The sequence below is a fragment of the Chlamydotis macqueenii genome, chromosome 26 (assembly GCF_036417535.1).
Source record: "Chlamydotis macqueenii isolate bChlMac1 chromosome 26, bChlMac1.mat, whole genome shotgun sequence".
In the NCBI taxonomy this organism is placed as follows: Eukaryota; Metazoa; Chordata; class Aves; order Otidiformes; family Otididae; genus Chlamydotis; species Chlamydotis macqueenii.
Genome location: NC_141581.1, coordinates 911,732 through 932,735, shown reverse-complemented (window position 1 = coordinate 932,735; position 21,004 = coordinate 911,732). Strand labels below are relative to the sequence as shown.

The 21,004-nt window shown below is 48.5% G+C and overlaps 1 protein-coding gene across 3 annotated transcripts in view; it reads left to right on the top strand.

Moving 5' to 3' along the window:
* Positions 1-11,236: 11,236 nt before the first annotated feature.
* Positions 11,237-21,004, top strand: part of RANBP3 (RAN binding protein 3) — a 35,751-nt gene continuing 25,983 nt past the window's right edge. For all 3 annotated transcript variants that reach the window (XM_086767140.1, XM_086767138.1, XM_086767137.1), the window contains exons 1-2: positions 11,237-11,345; positions 18,122-18,177. In XM_086767140.1, coding sequence (XP_086623266.1) covers positions 11,324-11,345; positions 18,122-18,177 — 78 coding nt within the window. In that variant the 5' untranslated portion in view covers positions 11,237-11,323. The remainder of the gene's footprint in view (positions 11,346-18,121; positions 18,178-21,004) is intronic.

Here is a 21,004-nt window from a genome sequence, read left to right as displayed (position 1 = left end):
AGGAAATCTACACCCTTGGCTTTTCTTCACTGAATCGCAGAATCCCCTAAACCCAGCTGCTTTCAGCCACTCCTGATGGGCTTTGTCCTTCATTCTCTCAAGTTCTCTCTAGGAAAAACATGCTCAGCCTCTCTCTTCTTGAGAAACTTTCTTTCACTCTTCTTATGACACCCTTCTGTCACGTCTTTTAGGCTCCTAATTTTGACAAAACACCTGTTCACCTTGGGGTACAGCCTTGCTGCAAGACCCCTAAGTGGAGAACTCAAAGGTTCCCAGATCCAGCAGGAATCTTCACATTTTCCCAGTGTGGGGCATCTCCTGGAAGCCGTATCAGAAAGACACAGAATCTCCTCCTAAGGACGGCAGGTGATATGAAATGCATCTCCTTACCTATCTGCCTTTGTAGGCAGAGAATAGTATCTGATACCACAGTTGTATTTCGCTATCTGCCCATCTCTGGATCCTGTCCTGTCAGCCAGATCTCTGCCACATCACTCTTTGGTAGGGGTAAATACACGAATGCAGTGTTAAATCAATAAATCAGCTTCCATGTTAACAGTGGAATAGAATCATAGAATCATAGAATCATAGAATGGTTAGGGTTGGAAGGGATCTTCAAAGGTCATCTAATCCAACCCCCCTGCAAAGAGCAGGGACATCTCCAACCAGATCAGGTTGCTCAGAGCCTTATCCAGCCTGGCCTTGAACGTTTCCAGGGATGGGGCCTCCACCACCACTCTGGGCAACCTGGGCCAGTGTTCTATAACTCACATCGTAAAAATTTTTTTCCTAATTTCCAATCTAAATCTACCCCTCACTATTTTAAAACCATTACCCCTTGTCCTGTCACAACAGGCCCTACTGAACTGCCTTTCCCCATCTTTCTTGTAGGCCCCCTTGAGGTACTGGAAGACCGCTATCAGGTCTCCCCGGAGCCTCCTCTTCTCCAGGCTGAACAGCCCCAGCTCTCTCAGCCTGGCCTCATAAGAGAGGTGCTCCAGCCCTTTTATCATCTTGATAAAAGGTTGAACTTCATAAGGTTGAATAGGTTGAGCTTCATAAGCTTTTCCCCTTATCTTACACCTTGGATCAGTCGGAAGTATTTCAGGGGAAAGTATTTCCCTTCAGTTTGCCAGAGCAGTGTCTCACTGGTAGTTTTCACACAATCATAGAACGGTTTGGGTTGGAAGGGACCTTAAAGATCTTCTAGTTCCAACCCCTGCCATTCAGTCCTACGGAAGGGTCTGCTGGGCACCCTTCACCCACCGAGGCCACCCGGATTTGGCACCTGGGTCTCTGGGGCGCACCCAGGCAGCACGCACACACGGTATCGGGCTGTGATTCAGAAGGTCTCCGTGCAGACGGAGCGTGCTCTGCGCTGGCTGTCCCCGGCCAGCGTGCAAGGGCAAAACCACCGCACGGGATCCCTTCCGCCTCTAACGCAGCATCCCTACCGAACTCCCAGACAGGGAGTTTTCTCCTCATCCCCTGCCATGGCTCACAAAGCGGACGGGTGAAGCGGTGGCCCCACGTGCCTGTGGGTGTCAGGCTGAGCTCAGGCAGGCACGCAGGGCCCGAGTCGTCGCACAGAGAAGCTTGGAGTGGCGTTGGCTGCACGGCGTCAACAGCGGCAACGCAAACTGTCTCACAGCTCGTTACAGAAACTGAGCCGAAGGGAAGGCACGTTCCCAGCTTATCAGGCCACCTCCTCTGTGAGCTCTCTGATCTACTTTTCCAGTGATTGTTCCTGACCTAGGAGAAGCCCCTGAGAAATCTCACCGTTCATAGCCTGCAGCTAAACGGGCATCCGCAAGCAGCCACGGTGGGAAGCTGGGAGCGTGGCACGCGCAGTCTGCCTAACCAGCTGGAAAATTCCACTCCTTCCTTGCGGCAGACCATGCTGGAGCGCTCGGGAAGCAAACCTTGCCAGCAGCGTGTCTATCTGCTTGCCGGGCTGCTGCTCAGCTTTGCGCCCAGGATACCTGCGCTATCTGCTCAGCCCTCCTTTAGCACTGTGATAAGAAGGAGCTCTGGAGCAGTGTCCTGCCTCCTTTGCTCTGCTTTATAATATATATATGTATTTTAGCACTGCTGACAGTCAACACAGAGTGCCACGAGCGGGGAGGCTCCCAAACGGGGATGCCAGCAGAACTGCCCTCTCCTCCAGCCCTGGCCAAGCTCAGCACAAGAAACCAGTTCCTCTGAGCCCTTCACTCCTTGCACTTCTGCGAAGTGATCAGCTCTAGACAAGCTCTCCGCACTCCAAGTTAATTCAAAACCTGCTAACTTGCGTAAAATTGGCCAGGCAACTTAGAGCGGTCTCCTCATACTTAGAGATATCAAACGGTGAATGATAAAGTCACACCGATAAATGCTCGCCTCTCAACACCGAAGGAATTCCAACTGGCTGAGGATCCGAAAGCGTCCATCTGATTCCAGCTCCCATCTCTCTCTCTGCCTTATTTGCGCACATTTTTCCCCTTCTTGGCATATTGCCACCCACACGCACGCTCTTACCTTCTGAATTTGCAGCCGTGCTCGCTGCAGGTTTGTTTAATCCCCTGTCAGGAGGTGAGAAGAGCCTGCGAGTGCCTGGGCAGAAAGCCTCGTGCTACAATGTCACTGGGGTCACCGGCACACACCAAGTGCTACCCAATGGGAGTAAATCCCATGGGAATTAGACAGCTGTAAATCCTGGAAACTGTGCTTCATGCTTTGAATATACTGTTGCTGTTTTCCTTGCAATACTATGCAATGAAATAATACAAATAACCTTTATATTCAAGCAGCAAATCAAGAAATAAACATTATTTAGGCTTTTCCCTGTAACACTCCTAAAACACGGAGCGTCTCACTGGCCAGCAGCCGCGAGGCACCCTGCTGCTCCTGATCACGGGAGGCACAATGAGATGCAGAGCAAGCGGCTCCAGTTACCCAAGGGACCAAACGTCCACCCGGCAGCAATAACGGGCTCCTGGCGCTGACAAGAAGGGAGTGAGGCGCCGGCCAGAAGCGCTCTCTGAAGAATTTTGCTTAGGTACTTAGTACCAGGATTACTTAATAAGGCTTCACTTCCATTACAAGCTTCCTCTTAGACAAGTTTTTGGATGCATATCTAAGTTTCACCCACATGTTTAAAACACTGCCTCAAGAAGAGTTGATGGAGGAGGTCTGTTAGCCCTCTCCAGGTCAGCTAATTTAACATACGTATCAGGAGAGAGACTGAATTTAAGGGAGTGATACTCGCTCAGTCTAACAAGCATTTCCAGGGATCTAGCACAAAAATCACTTCTTGGGTTCTGGTTAAAATGCGTATCTTGCACAGCCATGGTACAAAATGTGACAGGCTAGACAAAGGGAAGTGACACAGTCGGTATCCTGCCTCTACTTACACGAAGCCCAAAAGCAATGCTGCTTCTCGAAGGTCGGAAGCATGTGAGCTTCTGCTCACAAAACCTGGACTTGTGTAAACGTAAGAACAAATTATGTTAGAGATACCTCACACCCTCACCACCTGTTCCTGTAACAATGGGAAATGGCACAAAATCTCTGAAGAGCAGAAATAAGAAAGAATATTCCCTGGTCTTTGCAAGCCCCTCAGCACCTTTACTGCGTCCCCAGACAGGCAGTCCTGCCCGCATTTGGTATTCCCTGTACGAACCACAAAGTCCTCATGCAGAAGTGAGCAGCAATCTGAGTGTTACCTTTACAAGTTTCTCGCCACACTTTCACGCTGTAGACCTGGAGTAAAGCCTGCGGAGGGCTCGGGAGGCAGTGGGGAGCCCAGGTTTGCTCAGGAACCAACCTCCGCCTGCTCAGGTTGAACAACAGCATCTGCAAACTCCCAGCTGCAGAGCAACGCCAGGCAGCAAGCTGCTGAAGACGGAAAGAAATCCTTTGGAGAGGAGCGATTAGCCACACGCTTGCTCCGTATTCCTCCCTGTGCCTGTGACTTCTGCTGGCCCCCGCGTTTGAGGCCCCACTGCCAACCCTCCAGCGCAGGGCCAGGCTGGGGGCCAGGGCCAGGAGAATCTGTGGTGGTGCACGGCTATCTCCCGCCTGCGCACTCGGCACTGATAGCGGCACAGCGAGAGCCGGCGGCTGGCAGGGCTCGGACCCTGTCCACTGGAGCTGGGAGATGTTGGGCAACGGCGGCGGAAGGCAGCAGGCAGAAAGGAGCCAGGAGGCCTGGTCTTGTAATGCTGCGAGTTAAAGGAGACAGAGCTTGTTCTGGGGATAAAATTGACTGCAACTGATAATAACACTGCCTGCTATTAATCATCAAATCACAGGATGGTTTGGGTTGGAAGGGCCCTGTAAAGCCCACCCAGTCCAACCCCCCTGCCAGGAGCAGGGACATCTCCAACCAGATCAGGTTGCTCACAGCCCCGGCCAACCTGGCCTGGAACGTTTCCAGGGATGGGGCATCCACCGCCTCTCTGGGCAACCTGCTCCACCACCCGCAGTGTAAAAAATTTTTTCCTTATGTCCAGTCTGAATCTGCCTCCCTCCATTTTGAAACCATCACCCCTCGTCCTGTCACACCAGGCCCTGCTGAAGAGTCTCTCCCCACCTTTCCTGCAGCCCCCTTTGGGCACTGGGAGCCGCTCTCAGGTCTCCCCGGAGCCTCCTCTTCTCCAGGCTGAACAGCCCCAGCTCTCTCAGCCTGGCCTCACAGCAGAGCTGCTCCAGCCCCTTCATCATCTGCGTGGCCTCCTCTGGACCCTCTCCAACTGGTCCATGTCCTTCTGATGTTGGGGGCTCCAGAGCTGGATGCAGTGCTGCAGGCAGGGTCTCACCAGAGCAGAATTCTTCTGTCTTTCCTCATGGGTGATGATTTCCAGCTCTTGCCTTCTCTGGACTCTCCAGTTCCACATTTTTTCTCAAGTCTGTGGCATCCAAATCAAAGCAAAGCCTCTTACGACTGGTGATTAGAACCAAAAGCTTGCTTTAGTTTGCTCTAGTTTGCTCACTGGCAGCATTTCAGATCTCCTTAGGATACTTTTTTGGCAGTAGTGCCTCTTACAGACCACAGTGACGATCCTGTAATAAACCAGCGAGACTGTGGTTCTCTCAGCAGGACAACAAAGAAAGCTAGAATTTCTGGGGGTCCATTATACACTCAACTGTCTGACTTTTACTACACTTTGTATCACAGAGGCACCACGAAAAAGAAGGATGTGAAGGAGAGGTGGAAAGAATTTGCTGTAACTCTAGAGAGGTGGTGGGAGATCATCAATCTTAATTGCTTCTCAGCTAATTTGCAGGAACCAGTTTCCACGGACCTGACCTCCACTGGCTGAAAGCTGATGAGACAACCTGCCAGAGCTACTCCGCATTTTTCATAGCCTGCCTTCGTTACAGCCACATCATCTGCAGCCCTCCCACCTCCATCGCACTGTTAGCAAGGAAGGGACGGCTCAGTCATTCAGCAGCTTTGTACTTCTAATTATTTCAGGCCAGCGAGGTATAACGCAGTCAGCAATGCTGCTTTGCACAGAAGACCAGTACCTGGGCAAGGCCCACCGTTGTGCGGTGTTTTACACAGCTGATTTTCGACTCGAGACGTTTCCTTTCTGGCTCTAGAGTTAAGCAAGTACCAGTCGCGCGGACCAGCTCCACAGCAGCTTTCATAAACACACCTGATGTGGCTCTGACCTGCGTGGAGCCTGGAGGACCAGTTTGTGCCTCACCGTCCTTATCAGCAGAGCAGCAGCGATGTTCTGAACACCCTTTGTAAAAGATGCTCACTTCTACTGGTTCAAAACAAGAAAAGTTTGACTACTGGAGACTGCTCCTGGATTTGTCCAGAGTATGGCTGTGAAACTCAGGGTAAGGTTGTTTCGCAAAACTGAGGACAGAGGACGTTTTGGACCTGTTCATACTGAACTTTAAAAGTTCCGAAAGTTTTTTTTAATTAAGAAAGGTCAGCAAAAATGTGTCCTCTTTGGGTTTGTTTACACCAAAATCCATGTTTTCATCTTTCAGGAAACTCTTTTGGTTATACAGAGAAGTACAACAAAGTGGGGTACAAAGGTTGTACCTGATCTCCAGCTGATCCGGTTGGAGATGTCCCTGCTCGTTGCAGGGGGGTTGGACTGGGTGGGCTTTGAAGGTCCCTTCCCACCCAAATCATCCTGTGATTCTATGATTCTCTCAAGTCTAGGAAGGTGCCATTTAGAATAAAAATTGGAATTCACATAATCCGCGATTTCCCAAGAAAGCATTCTAGCTGCCAAAATTGTCGTGGCGAAACGTTCCAGACTGACCCAGAATTTTTAAAAACATTACAGAGGTAAAGAAGATAGAAGAGATCAGAGGTGTTGACTGCTTGCAGGTGTATCTGCAAACGTGCCTGTTAAATCATTTCCCCGGAAAGGCCACCCTCCTGCCGTACAGCCTCTGCAGACCTGAACCTGTGCGCTGTGTGCCTCCAGATTTACGGGGACGGGCTGAAATCCTGCGGTCCGATGCTACAGCGCAGGGTACCAGAGCAGGTGGCCTTTTAGAGATGCTGGACAGAGAGGCAAGAACACCGTGAATTGGGACAGTACAGGAGCACTGCCAAAACCGAGGCAGGGAAATTTTTGAGTAAGAAATTGTGAAAAATCAAGTGCTTGCTTCTCCATCTAGTGGTTATGTTCAGAAGGAAGGATGCTCCAGCAAAAATCAGCTGCTGCTCTCTGGAAGCTGGGGCTGTGTGCATGCACCTCTGGGAGTGAACTCAAGGACCAAACACCACAAATGTGGTCTTACACGTTTTTGCACATTGATCCTATTCAGGTGGACAGGCTGTTGCGCTTGTAACTGTCCACCTCCCCCTCTCCTTCTACCTGCACAGCTCATTTCAGACAGTTTTTTAAGAATGAAAGAGCTCAAATATATCACAGAATCACGGAAAGGTATAGGTAGGGCAGGACATTCTGGACATTCGCTTGCTGCTTGAAACAAGGCTGGCTTCAAAGTTAGATCAGGTTCTCCAGCCAAATTTGGTTCAGTGGAATTGGAAACTCTCCAGGGATGGAGACTCACCACCCCACTGGCCCATGTGCCAGTGCTGCTCCACCACTTTGGGAAAGCACTTCAAGAAAACAAAGTCCTAGAAGAAAAATGCTCCCCATTCCTGTCAGAGAATGTGTGTAAAACTCCCTTTTCGCTCGCACGCTGTGCTGACTGCAGAGGAAATGCTGTTTGCACGTCAGCTCTCAGGTTGTGCCAAACACAGGCCCAAGCTGCCAGGCTCTCCCAGCAGTGCAGAGGTGAGAGGGATTTCTACGTCTTTGAGTCCAGCCCCTGAACAGCCCTAACTACTGAGAGCTCTGCTCACACTGTCAGGCTCCATCGTCACGCAGAACCCCACAGAGCTATGAGGACCACCAGCGCATTGATTCGAGTCCCCAGCCAGTGTCCCCGCAGAGTCAAAGCTCGAGAGCAGCACCCATGTTTCAAGTCAATTGGGGATCTGAACTACAGACTACGAACCATTCTGAGGCATTTAGTTGTGCCTGTCCGTGGGCTTGGATGCTCTTGCACACACGCACTTTGCTGGAGGTGAGCCACAACTTGGAGCAACCCAGCTTGCTTCCTCTGAGATAAACCATCGTTTTTTTCCCAGGAAGGCAGCTTCAGTGATCCCCACCGCAGCATTTTTAGGATTGTGACCACAGGTTCTGTGTTTTGGCATGTCCCTTCAGCCCCTCATGGCAAGCAACACCTGGGCCCCTGCTGATACCAGATGCCACAGAAAAGACAAGGTGTAGGCTGTGTAGGTGGCTGCCTCCTCACAGGGGCTTCCTCAAAACTGTTGGAGATGACCTCTTTCCTTACAACTGGAGAAAGACTGGTGGCTTTCCCTCCTCAGAGAAAAACCTACAGCTCAGTCCTCCCTAAGGAGGAAATAAATGTTTCATAAGAAATCACCCGCTGAGTTAGAACCTCTGGAAACCTTAATGGCAGTAACCAACATCCCTGTCTTGTTAAAGACCCTCCCAACAGCTTACGCACAACTGTCGGTTTCCAGTGATGAACCACTGCCTTCGCAGCTGCAGGTGCCTTGAAACCAGGCCAACAGATGTGTTTTCTTTATGGCTGTAATTTCCAGCGAGTAAATCTTTGTAAATCTGTGGCTTGGCAGCTGTTCAATAGCCCAGTGTCATTAACACAGCAGTTTCTGGCTGAGGGTCACAATGCCACAGGAGGTCTCAGCTGTCACAAGAGGGATCAGGACTCTAACAAAACATTCTGCAGTGGGTCCAGGAGACCCACAGGAATGGTCCGGCAGCTGGGAAAGCCTGTGACACCGGTCAGGTGAGTTTGGTGTGAACTCACGCTGCTGTTGAAAAAGGAAGCCCTGTCCCTGCTGAGGCCGCTTGTCGCTGCCAGCTCTCTTGTGCCGTAAGGAATCAGCCCTCTGAGATATAACCCCCTCCGTGCAGAGACAAGTTGAAAAAACAGGTTTTCCTAAAACAGGTCTACCACCAGCAGCAGACAAGGTGGTATATCTACTGACCTACACGGTGTGAACATCTAGTGACCGCTTTCTTGTTCAGGGCACTGGTAGAGCGATAAGAGCTGGAAATGAGAATGTGACTACCGGTGGTGCTGTCTTCACCCTAGAGCCTCTGCTTCTTTCCCTGCCGATGAATGCGCACAGCTACGGATCCAAACGCCAAGTGATGCTATGACTGCCTTGCTGTGGAACACAACACCCTGTAAATCCGTCAGGGTCCGAGCTCATCCAGATTACAAAGTCTCAGAAGTAGAAAGCCTTCAAACAGGTTGGGTTGGGTTTTTTTTTTTTTTTTTTTTTTGAGAGTTCAGCCATGGAAAAATATTTAATTTGTCAAAGTCATAGTGACTTTTAGGCCACGTCCCTTTAGAAATGCTGACCTAACAATAGTACTAATCAGAAAGTATGGCATTTATAGTATCTTAATGGCACGCACCCAAAATAGATTCTAGTTATATCAGCAAGTTGACAAGCTCACAGGGTACAGATAACTCTTGTAATTAATTTCAAAAAGTCACAGGAACTGTAAAGTTGGTGTGGGTGGAGTTTACTTTTTACTGGAATAATAAAGTGCCAGAATCACATTTACCCTGGTATCATTATAGACTTACTTGAAGGTAAACTAACTCGGCATCTGGCCTCCAAACTCTGTTAGGATCAAACTGTTAATTTTCCTCTCTTACGGTAACGATGTATGGAAGTATGGACTCTAATTAGCACATAAATAGAGAACACACAGTGACCTGCTGGCTCTTAAGGTCTAGCCAGCATAACTTTCTGAGGTGTGCTCCTGCTAACTCTCTTCCCTCAACTGGGTCACAGCAGCCGCTCTGCCAGTACCACGTATTCGTTAAGAGGAGCACAGCGCAGTAATTCCTCTAATTAAAGTTGCCCGACATTTCCATGATAAAAGCATGTTCACAGTTTCTTATAGGTTTAACAGGCTTCAGTGCTCTGAAGTGAAACCTTCCATAATGGCTATCTGTATCAGGACAGGGGCTTAAATTAAACATGTAATTATTGGTTTTTAGATACTCCTATAATGGGTAATTACTCTCACACCTTTTCAATATTGGTGTTTGGCTCGGTTTGTAGGATGTGTCTGCTTTGCAACAGGAAAATCTGGAGCTACGTCAGCCACATTGTATATCCCTGAAAATCATGGTTGTGGTGTGATTAGAGATGCATTAGAGACATGCTGATGTTTTCAGCTAAATTCTCTGCAAATTGCCTGCACCAAAGGTGATCCAGTTCTCCAGGCAAGAGGCACAGACAGGGACTAGACCCAGGCTGCCGTCTGGACATCACACAGCTGCCAGCACTAGTCCTGTGTGCTGCCAGCAGACATGCACGAAACTAAAGAGCCTTACAGAGCTGCTCGGAGTGTAAGGCCATGATCAGAGATGATAAAATCAGCTTTAAGTCAGCTGGGATCAAATAAAAAACGCTGCAGCCTAAGGACCAGAGTGTCAGCAGCACTGCCTGGGGCTAATTCTGGTTTAATGGCGTTGATGTGGCTCGCTGTGACAACAGATACTCAAAGTCCTCACCTAAGGGCCTGTCTGCCAGCTACCTTCTCACCGCTTTCTGCACTGCCCGCTCCCAGATTCCAGCACCTGCGCTGGAATCTCAGCCCTCTTATCCTCTTAGGCGCCTGCTGGATATTTTCCTGTCCATTGTTGGTTGTCAAAAGTTGCATTTAGTCCCTGAAAAGTTGTATTTAGTCTCTGAGTGGAACTGCGGCTTTACACATCGTGATGAAAATCCTGTTCCTGCGTGTAAGACTACCACTCAAAATTTTACACAAAGAAAGCATGAAGGTTGCTCAGCTTTTCACAGCTGCCTTGTGAACAGGATGTTCGATAGACAGTAACCACAGCCTCATTCTTTCAAAGTCTTTTCCTCTTCAGGGAGCGGATGGAATGGCATTCACTGGAGTTAACTGCCCAGTCTCCCTTTTCAGCCTCTTTACAGGCATCACACGCTGGGCTTTGCATTCAAATGCTTTGTGTTCAGACTCTGCACCAAACACAGAATAATTAATTACTATTAATTATTATTAATTTACTTGAACGATTTTCTCTGCTGTGTCCATTTTACTTTAAGTCTCGAATCCTCTCCAGAATTTAGACGCTTAACCCCCCCAGAAGTCAATGAGTTCAACAGCATTGAGGGCCTGGGGCTTTTTCTAGACAAACAATAATTTTCCAAGTCTTTCCCATTCTTAGCTCCAAAAAGAAGATATTCCTGCTCTAAAGGCTTGCCGCGTGTCCTCCACGTATCTCTGCATGCCACGGCCACAGCCCTGCCCTCAGAGGCCCGAGAGGCCTCCACAGATTCTTGGCTCGTTCCTGTCTCTGACCCCAAAGGGCTCCCAAAGTCCCCGGCCCGACGGCCGCGGGCGCTGCGGGCCTGCACGGGGAGCGGGCCGCGGAGGGCGGTGGGGCTCACGGGGGCTCCCTGTCGCCACGGACGGACCGCGGCCAGGCTCCGCGCCCCGGGGGCGGCACCCGAGGGAGGCCGGGCGAGGGAGGCCGGATGCGGGAGGCCGGGCGCGGGAAGGCGGCACCACCACACCCGGCCCGGCCCAGACTGACGGACCACGCCCGCCCCCGCGCATGCGCAGCGGCGCGCCCCGCCCGCCCCGGGACAGCCCGGCGCGCCCCGCCCGCAGCGCCCAGCCGAGCCGCCCGCGCATGCGCGATGCCGCCACCCAGCGGCCGTAAACTGGCGCATGCGCCGCTCGGCGGGGCCCGCTGCAAGTGGAAGCCGTCCGGCTGCGCGATGCATTGTGGGCGCGATTGAGGAAGTAAAATGGCGGACCTAGCGAACGAAGGTAGGCGGGCGCTGGCGGTGCGCAGCGCTGCCGGCCCGGCCCCGCCACCGGCCCGGCGACCGCGGGCCCGGCTCGAGCCTGGCCCGGCGACCCGCTCTCGGAAGCGCCCCCTCGAAAGCGCCCCGTCCCCGAGGCCTCTCCGTGCCTCGGCCCCTCTGGGGCGAGTGGCCGGACAAAGGGAGCGTCCGCCCGGGCCGCCGCGCTCCCCGGCGGCCCCGCTCTGCCCTGCGGGGCGAGCGTCCGCGCTGCCGCGGGGGTCGGGGCCGGGGCCGGCGGCGGTCTGGGGCTGCCCCGGCAGGTGCCTCCCGCCGGGCGGTGGCACCGGGCTGGGGGGGGCGGCAGCCGCCGGCCTGTCCGCGGTGCCGCGCTCCCTGCGCGCAGGAGGAGCCCGAGGCGAGCCCCGCCGCTGCCGAGCGTGGCGGGGAGCGCCGCGCTTCTCCCCCGGGGGAGTCCTGAGCCGCTTTCCATCCTTCCTTCTCCGGCTGCGTTTTGGGGTCATTGTCCACAACTTCAGGGCTGCTGTAAATCTTTCCTTAATTCCTGCTTGCGTTAATCCTTCCTCTAGCTACGGGAATAATAGGGGCGGTTATGTAAAACTAGGTGAGGTATAATAATATCTATATTATTTTCTTAAGCTGAAAACCACTAAAGTAAAGAAATAGTGGTTTCATTTCTCTGTGAGGAGGGTTAGGGAAACGTGGGTGCACTGCTGTAGGGTTTGGGTGTTCCAAGATGTGTAGAATGTTGTTTAAGTGACAGTGGGCATCAACAGTTTGCCTTTGAGAGTGGTTAACTTCTCTCAAAGTCTCTGCAAAACCAAGTTTGCCCCAGCAGTCTTTTGTTTCTCATCATTCTTCTCAGTTAATGAAAGAGGGAGGGGAATGCAAGTGTGTGAGGCCCCTTCTTCCAAGCTTGTTTCTTACATTTGAACACTGTACCAGTGGCAATTGCAGCTCTGATATTAACGTTAACAGGAAGCAAGTACTTACCGTAGGTGTAGCTTTTGAAGATCAAGTCTAGAAGCAGCAAACCACGTAATTACACTTCGGTTTTGTTTGACAAATCCTGTGGTGCAGCATGTCTGGGGCTGTTGGCTCCCAAACTCGGGATGCGCTGTCAGCGCCTAAAGAGGCGTGATAAGTAATCTCGAGAGTGGTGGTAAACAGTCAAAAAGGTAATGACTGTTTGTGGGAACCTTAATGGCAGTGTTTCCATACTGTCATTGTAGTGACCTTACAATAAATTCTGGTGTTTTATTGTGTTCTTTTAGCACCAGGAGTTTGGGAAGGGCTATCTTAAGCTGTGCAACCCTTCACTCTACCTCCCGATTCTAGCGGGAAGCGTAAAGCTCGATGGTGAATTCTGGGTTGCCGGTGTTTAGTATGTGTGGTGGTGGTAGCTTGTCACGTGCTTCTACCCTGCTGCATCTTTCTGCAGAATCCTGTAGACTCGGGGGGAGAAAAACCAAAGCGTGGTGCCGTGCTTACTTTTTCAGCTGATCTTTTTTCTCTTTTTTTTTCTTTTCTCTTCAACCCTTTTTCTGACTCCAGTGACTTCCCTCACCTGCTAGCCTCTCTAGCATGTGCTCACATCTCCTTCCAGAGTTGTCATCTCCATCCTTTGCTGTTCTAGTTCTTCTTGCAATAAGAATGTGATACGACCTTTTGTAAGGTTAGGCAAGATCAGCCTGCTTTTGAGCTGTTGTCTCACCTGCTCATTCTGATGTCACTGGCTGCATTCGCTGTGTTAGTTTGCTTTCCTCCAGTTCCGTTTCTGAAGTGTCAGTTCTTTGTATACCAGTGCAAGTAAATGTGCTTTCTGGAACTGGCGTCCGTCTGCTGACGGTCAGTGGATTCCACGGACTTTCTGCTTGCCTTGTTTGTTGTCTCTGGCATGGCAATGATGTTCTCATTGATTGTTTTCTCCTCATTCTTAAACACATCAGTCTGGTTTTTTTTTCCCACAGAACTGTAGGTGAATATTTTATTTCCCCATGCCCAGGTATTTTCATTTGAATACATGAAGTGACTGTTTTGGTGCTGATAATTCTTTGATCTTCTGCTTCATATCGATCTTCTCTTGTGTGAAGTATTTGATAGGTAAATGTTCTGTTCACAAACCAAGCGTGGTTAAAACAAAGCTCTTGAATATCCCTTAACCTTCATTGATCTGTACAGCGGTGCGGTCTCGATCATACTTCATTGTATGGTGTGGAGTTAATCTTTTGACGCGTAGACACAAGAACCTAGACAGAGGTTTCGGTCATTATTGGAGATTGGTTCTGCCTGGTGTGTTTGAACAACAGCTTTTCTTGCCTTTTCATGCAAGTGAAACTCGCTCAGACTCTTACCTATTTGATCGCTGCAGCAAACCTTCTGGCCTTGAAAAGTGCTGGTTTGTTCTGCCGGTGTCCTGTCGTCTCACTATGCACAGCTCTTCTCACCTGTCGCTTTTACTGTGGCACCCCTTTGTTTCAGTTAATTCATTGTTTTTTCCTTTTCCAACAGGGTATTGCTTATCTTTACCTTCTGGATTCTGACCTCTCTCTTAGTCTGTTGTCTTAAATCACCCCTGAGGTGTCAGTACTGCCTCCAAGTAACCATTCTACCTTTAAGCCTTCAAAATATTGTAGTGGATGATCTTTGACATGCATTTCGTAGAAGCTACGAGCATTCCCACTGATGTTCTCATAGCTACTTAGTTTTCCTCATTGTAGTAGTTCCTTGAACTTTTCCATTCACTTGTCTTTCCTTTTTCTTTAGTGAGCTGATGAAACTGCACATCTGCCTCTCTGTAGTGGTTTGATGACAAGCTGCATCTTGGCAGAAGAAGGTTTTTGGATTAAGGGATCCTCTGCTGCAGAGGAGGAGGGTAAAGGTGATGTGGTCCAAGTGCCCCTTTCCAGAGAAGTTTGTACTGTGAAGTTTCCCAGGAGCAGGTCCTGGTTTTGGTGTTGCCCCTCATGCTAAGAGGAGATGAGCTGTTAAGTGTGGAGCTAATGGAGAGGAGGAGAGAGTGACTTTTCCTTGGCTGTGTGAAGTTTTGTGACTTTGTCACAAAGATTTAGTGACATTGTGATAGAGGTTTGGGGGCTGGCATTGCGAGAAATTTGATCCCCGAAAACCAGGATTTGGGAATAGCAGGCACTATTGTTGCAGTTGTATAAAGTAGTTACTGAGCGGTGTTAGAAGCTTTCTCTGAAGTTCTTGGTATTTAGCTGGATCACATCTTAAAACTGACACTTCAGTCGTGTGGCAGTGAAGTCTCCTAGAGAACTGGACAACTTCCCATCAGGCACACATTCCCACCAACCCAAAGACTCCTCTCATGATCTTGCTGTTAATGCACAACTAGTAACTTGTTGTTATTAACTTGCTGCTGAAGCTGCTCTTTAGCTGACAGGATCTCCCTGTGCTGAGAATGAGCTCCTTTGTCACCTTTCAGTTGTTGAAGACATACAAGTTTCTCTCGGGGATAAAACTTCAGGGCTTTTCTAACATTTCCCTTTCAGGAGGCGCCTGCACCACCTGTGTTGGCAAACTCTCTCCTTAGCCACCAAACACGAGTTATTTTGCTCTATGAAGTTGCTGAGCACGCAGTTCATGATCGTCACGGGTTTGCTGTGTGTAAGTGCCTTAAGCACACAGGAGACGAGAATGGAAGCAGTTCCTTTCCGAGTCAAAGTGTCATTCCCTTGCCAGACCTGTGTGACGCTGATGTTGTTTCTGGGGGTTTTTGACCTGGCCATATCATTCTGCTGGCCTTACAGTCGCTTTCAGAGTCAGGAAGGTCTGTTGTTACTTTGAGGGGAAAGGCTGGCATGCACCGCTGTCCCTGACATCTCTAGACCCTGTAAATAAGATCTTTTTTCCCTGTGGTGATTTACTTCAGATAAACTAGTGGACACAGAGTTAGGCTGAGTGATTTGGTTTGAGGTTGGTTTTTTTTTTTGTTTGTTGGTTTGTTTTTGGTTGTGTTTTTTTTTTTAGATATCCTAATAATTCACACCCAAGTGCCATCAAGTACTATGCCTCATGGTTTTCTTCTTCCTGTCATAGGAAAATAAGCTACTCTTTTCTGTTTCTGACTTGTAGCATTTGCTTTATGTGAGCTGAAATAGTGAAATCGCCTAATGCGGAGGGTGATGTTTTTCTATTAATGCCACAAGGCCCTGGGACGTGGAGTAACACGTGCTCTGCAAACACAAAAGGTTTGTGCTTTAAATGTGGTGTAGAGAATTTTTATTTAATCTTAAATATGTAAAAGGCACGCCACCTTCCCGTGCCAGCTGTGGAAGTACTGTCTGGAAGTTGCCCGCTTACTCATGCTACAGGAGACCAAAAAAATAAAGGGCTTGGAGGTGAATGAGGACATCGGATGTTTCACTGCATAAAAAGCAACTCATCAGAAGTGTCTTTTTTTTTTTTTTTTTTCCATTGTCAGTTACGTTCACTGTGAAGTCTGGCTGTAAGAGGTCCAGTCATGTTTCTTGTACTTTCTGACGTGAAGTATGAGTGGACTTTGCCTGTGGGGTCTGTTTTGGAGCTCAGCTCTTGGTGTGGCAGCTTGCTCATTGCTCTCAGTCTGTTTGTAGCTGTTGGAAAAGAACCTCGTTCTGTTATCATCACCTTTAGAATTTTATAATGTGGCAAATTGCCCATATCTCTTTTAATGTTTTTTAGCATGATTATTTTGCTCTTTATATAGTAGTAAGGTGAAAAAACATTGTTGCAGCCTGAGCTGTTCAAATAAGCCTAATTAAACTTAACTTTGAATTAAATTTTTCTTGACCTTCAAATAAGCCTTCCACAGGCAATAAATTGAATATTTTTGGTGAGTTAGCAACCTAATTGCTGTGCCCCTTCTTAACGCTTTCGTTGTTCACAAGTATGATCTAATCTCTTGGCTGATGGATTATAACGAGTTAAGGTCAGAGCAGTTGTTTTCAGCTTTTGTGCTTTTAGTGCTGAAAATTGCTTCTTCAGACCCAAGCAGAGACTCGCTTGCCTGGGAGTAAATTTAAGCAGAAAATGTTTGGAACAGTGTAGTTCATAACTTTAAAAATAAATTCATTTGGTAATAACCTAGCTATAGCAGGTCTGGTGAGTACTCAAGAGTTTTGTGACATGGGGCCTGGGTTCTGTCTAAAATCTGAAGATTGATTTGAGTCACCAAGGTGGCTGGTGACCTCACCTGTACTTGGCACTGGTGAGGCTGCAGCTCAAAAGCTGTCTGCCGTTTTGCGCCCCTCAGTACAAGAAGGACATTGAGGTGCTGGAGTGCGGCCGGAGACGGGCAGCGGAGCTGGGGAGGGGTCTGCAGCACCAGTCCCGTGAGGAGCGGCTGAGGGAACTGGGGCTGTTCAGTCTGGAGAAGAGGAGGCTGAGGGGAGCCCTCATCGCTCTCCACAGCTGCCTGAGAGGAGGTTGGAGGGAGGTGGGGGTCGGTCTCTCTTCCCAAGTGACGAGCGATGGGATGAGAGGAAATGGCCTCAAGCTGTGTCAGGGGAGGTTTAGGTTGGATATCAGGAAAAATTTCTTCACTGGAAGGGTTGTAAAGCACTGGGACAGGCTGCCCATGGAAGTGGTGGAGTCCCCATCCCTGGAGGTGTTCAAAGAACGTGCAGACGTGGTGCTCCAGGACACGGTTTGGTGGACACGGTGGGTTGATGGTTGGACTCGATCTTGGAGGTCTTTTTCCATCTTAAAATTCTGTGTTTCTATAAGGCTCCAGAGAGGTGCATTTGGAGCTTTCTGGGGTCTATGAGGTTGTTAAAACAGCGGAGTCAGGCTCTTCACAGTGGTGTGTTCTGGAAGGACAAAAGACAAGAGGTGAGAGGTGCAATGAGATGTTCAGACTGGATATAGGGGAAAAAATTTGGGTGGTTTTGTCTTTTTTTTTTTTTTTTTTTTTTTTTGGATCATTTCATGCTACAGTGAAGGTTTGAAACCTTGCGTTTCAAAAATAATTACTGTGGCAGCTAGATACCACTGCCTGCTTTGGTTGCCTTGACAAGAACAGATGACGGGTAAACGAGGCTGTGGTTTGTCTGGCTGCAGGAAACACGCTTGACATCAGTTTGATACGTACAGATGGTCATGTGTTTGATTTAAAAATCTCATGTTGAATGGTATATATGACTTGAAGATGATACATCTGCTGAGCCAGTGAGATAGTATTTTCTGTTTCTGTGTTTTGGATTCCAAGGCTTGCTACGCAAGCTGAGTGGGTTTAACAGTACTGACACTTCTCTGACAGCACGTGGGGCACGTATTGATAGCTAATGACTTGGCAGTGAAATAGGCTAAAGGAATTTAGCCTGTGAACGCCGGCACGTGAAGTGCTTGTAGCTGTTTGTGCGGGTTGAAGTGTCTGAAACTTATGGATCAACTGCAGTTTTCAAAGGTCTTGTACTTGGAGATTTGGATTTTTCCCGTCCTTTATCCTGCTTTATTTTCCCCTTACCTTGCTGGCAGTTCTGTGCGCCTGACAGATCCATTTTACTGTCGGCCATCCTTCAGGCACCTTGCTGGAGCAGAAGCGTGCTCGCAAACACCGTTTGCATTACGGTGGGGAAGGAAGAGCCTTTCCCTGCAAACCTTACTTCTTATAATGGTATGATGGTATGTTACCGGGAACTGATGGAAACAACTTGTGTAACTGAGTTTTAACTAGTTTAGGGATTCATTGTCAGTAAAAGCATCACAGAACATAACGTTTTCATATCAGTCAATGAATGTGGTTGGAAAAAAAACCAATGATCTCTCTCTTTACAGAAAAACCTGCCATTGCTCCACCTGTCTTTGTATTTCAGAAGGATAAAGCACAGAAGGTAAGGAGATGTTGATACGGTTGTTTTTTGTTCTGTAGCTCTGACTCATTCCATGGTGAGCAGTCATTTGTCTGTATTGTGTTGAAGTTGAAGATGGATAACAGAGCACCAATGTTGTTAATGAGCATAGAGTGAAAAGGTATGGGAATATGTATGATGGTGGCGTGAAATGGGTGCCTTTTCAGACAGAAGATGGACCAAATCAGGGAGAAAAAGTATTCTCAAAACTGTATCTTGAAAGGGACGTTTGTCAAAGGAGTGCTGGCAGTTGCAGCTGTATGAGAGCGCTGTAAAATTTCTTTTTCTGGTAATAGAGTTGAGACAAAGCAAACTAAACCATAGTCTAGATTACTGCTTTTCTCCTCAGTGTGTTTAAGTGTATCATATCTTTGTTAGTAAGCTGTGAAGTGTCCAGTTGCCTTGGAAAATGGTAATCCTGTTTCCTCGCCCATCCCTCTGCCCCTGCCGTGTGTCCCCTGTCTTTGGGTCTGCGGTTGCAGGAAGGTGGAGCTGTACCGTAATCTTCTGGCAGGCGTTCAAGGGGTGAGCTGAGAGGCTGGTACAACTCATCCCGTGGCTGTGGAGGAGTGGAGCTCAGGAGAGAAATGATTGCTGAAGGAAGGAGCAGGACCTTCCTTTGATGGGAAATTGCTATGAAACTGAAACATGTAGTAGAAAGCTATGGCCACCTGTACCAAGTGCAATATCGTTTGTGTTCCTTTTCACTTTGAAAGTGACACACAGAATGAGTGCTAAGGTGTCATTTTCCTTCCTTCCTGCCCCCCAGCAGTAAACTTTCCAGTTTCTTATATTGTAAAAATATTTTTAGTGAAATAAATTTATAAGGATCTCAATATATTGTTGTATTTAATTCTGCCTAGTTGATAGTAAAAGCTGTTAACATTTGGGGGAAAAAAATAAAGTCAAGGTTACCTTTGTTTCAGCTGATGCTGATGGGAACCCAGAGAAGTGTGTTTATGTACACACGATTCACTTTTTGTTGAATCACTGGATTATTAAATTATCTGTGCAATCAGAAAATCTTTTCACATGTTTGAACAGAAATACTGAACCGTTGGTAGTTTTTCTTCGAATTGGAACAAGTACCAGGCTCGAGCTTTCTCATGGGTTTAGTAGGCGTATACCTCAGCAGGAGCTTGGAAAAGATTTAAATCTGTTGTTCTTCTAATGTTAGCTAATAAAATAAATATATCCTACAGTGAATACTTTCAAGGTGTTCCTTCGCGTTACATTTTTTGCAGTGACAATTTACGTGGACTTTGGAACGAAGGGAGTGCTAGTGTCTGTGCTATCAGTTTGGATCATGTTGTTTCCTTCTAGGAAACAGCTCCCAGTCACCCGCTGTTGCTTAGGCTTTTCCTGAAGTCCCTGCTGAGTTGCACCGTGGTGAGTTTGCTCCCCAGGTGTCCTTTACCCTGGCAGTGTTTCTGCAGTGAGTCTGGAAGCAGTGATCGTAGCGATGTGCAACCAGGCAAAGCAACATGGTTTTGTGTCCTGTCTTTGCTGGCCTGGTCCTTCGGTGCAAAGCTGGCAGGTCTGGTGCTCTCAGGCTCTTTCACGTTGAGGGAATACACACTTTTGCACAGAGCGCATACCTCCAGCAGCCCGCACACAGCGCGTGACTTCAGTGTTGGGCTGTGCAAGCTGCTGCGCCGGGCTGTGGGACAGATCTGTTACGCTCTGGTGTGCTGAAGAAAATAGTGATTAAACAGAAATCTTAACTGAAGGCTTAATGTCTCTTTTGGCCGTCAGAGAGGATCCAGGGTTCTAGAGACAGTGACCTGTGAATGAGTCTTCCCAGCTGCCTGCGAGGATGCTGAGGACTGTGGCGATGCGGAGTAGGTGGCTGTGTTCAGGGCAGCCAGACAGTGTGCTGGGTGGGGTGGACAAGGCCTGAGGGTGAGCTGAGCTTCTTGAAGGCACAGGGGTTAGAAATGAGTCAGGAGCTGATCTGAATAGTAATCTGGTGGTGGTGCTGGAGCAGGGGCTAGCCATGGTCAGTGTGGGTGTGGAGCAGCTCTGGCTTGGCTGGCGAACAAGGCTTGTTCCTTGGATCAGGAAGATCCACCAATGGCATCTGTTGCTTGGCCATCGGTTTCCAAAGTGTAATACAGCTAGTAACCAACAGAAATGTTTGTTAAACTGCGTAGCGTGTGGGGATGTACAGTGTTCTTAAAAGGGGAAGGGAGTTGGTGAATAATCATTTTCGTAGCTTATGCCGCGTGTGAGACTGGAGAAGCAGTGAGAGAAGCATCAGAGCTGTGCTCCATACCGCTTTATTCGATAAAGGGACAAAGTCTTCCTGGGGCTTGTGCCAGTAGCTGGTTTTTGTTGTGTGATATAAAAGTCAGAATCCAGTGCTGTTGGCCAAATGTAAGAGCCACCTAATGTGTGCTGTGTGTGTCAGAACCTAGCGCTCAGGCCAGCTGAGTGTCCCGTTGGTCAGCTTTGTCAAGAAAAGCTGACCTGGGTTACACACTGGTTGGACTTCTCGCTGTATTTTTGGGATGACTAACAGCTAAATGTGGTGACCCAATCAGGAGGCTCTAGTTGTTTTCTTTCACAGTTAAAAGGACAGGATTAGTCTGTCTGTTCCAATTTTCATTATCGATACAAATTAATGGTGGATGTAAAGTTGGCTGTTTCCACACCTGCTGAGTGAGTCTGTATTTCATTATTTTCATATCTCCTTAACTCTTTGAGAACTGTTTTTACAGTTTGTGAAATGTAGTTCTTGCAACTCTGAGTGCTAGCATCCAAGTATCTTCCTGGTTTGTTCACTTCTATTCATTTTCCTCACAAGCAG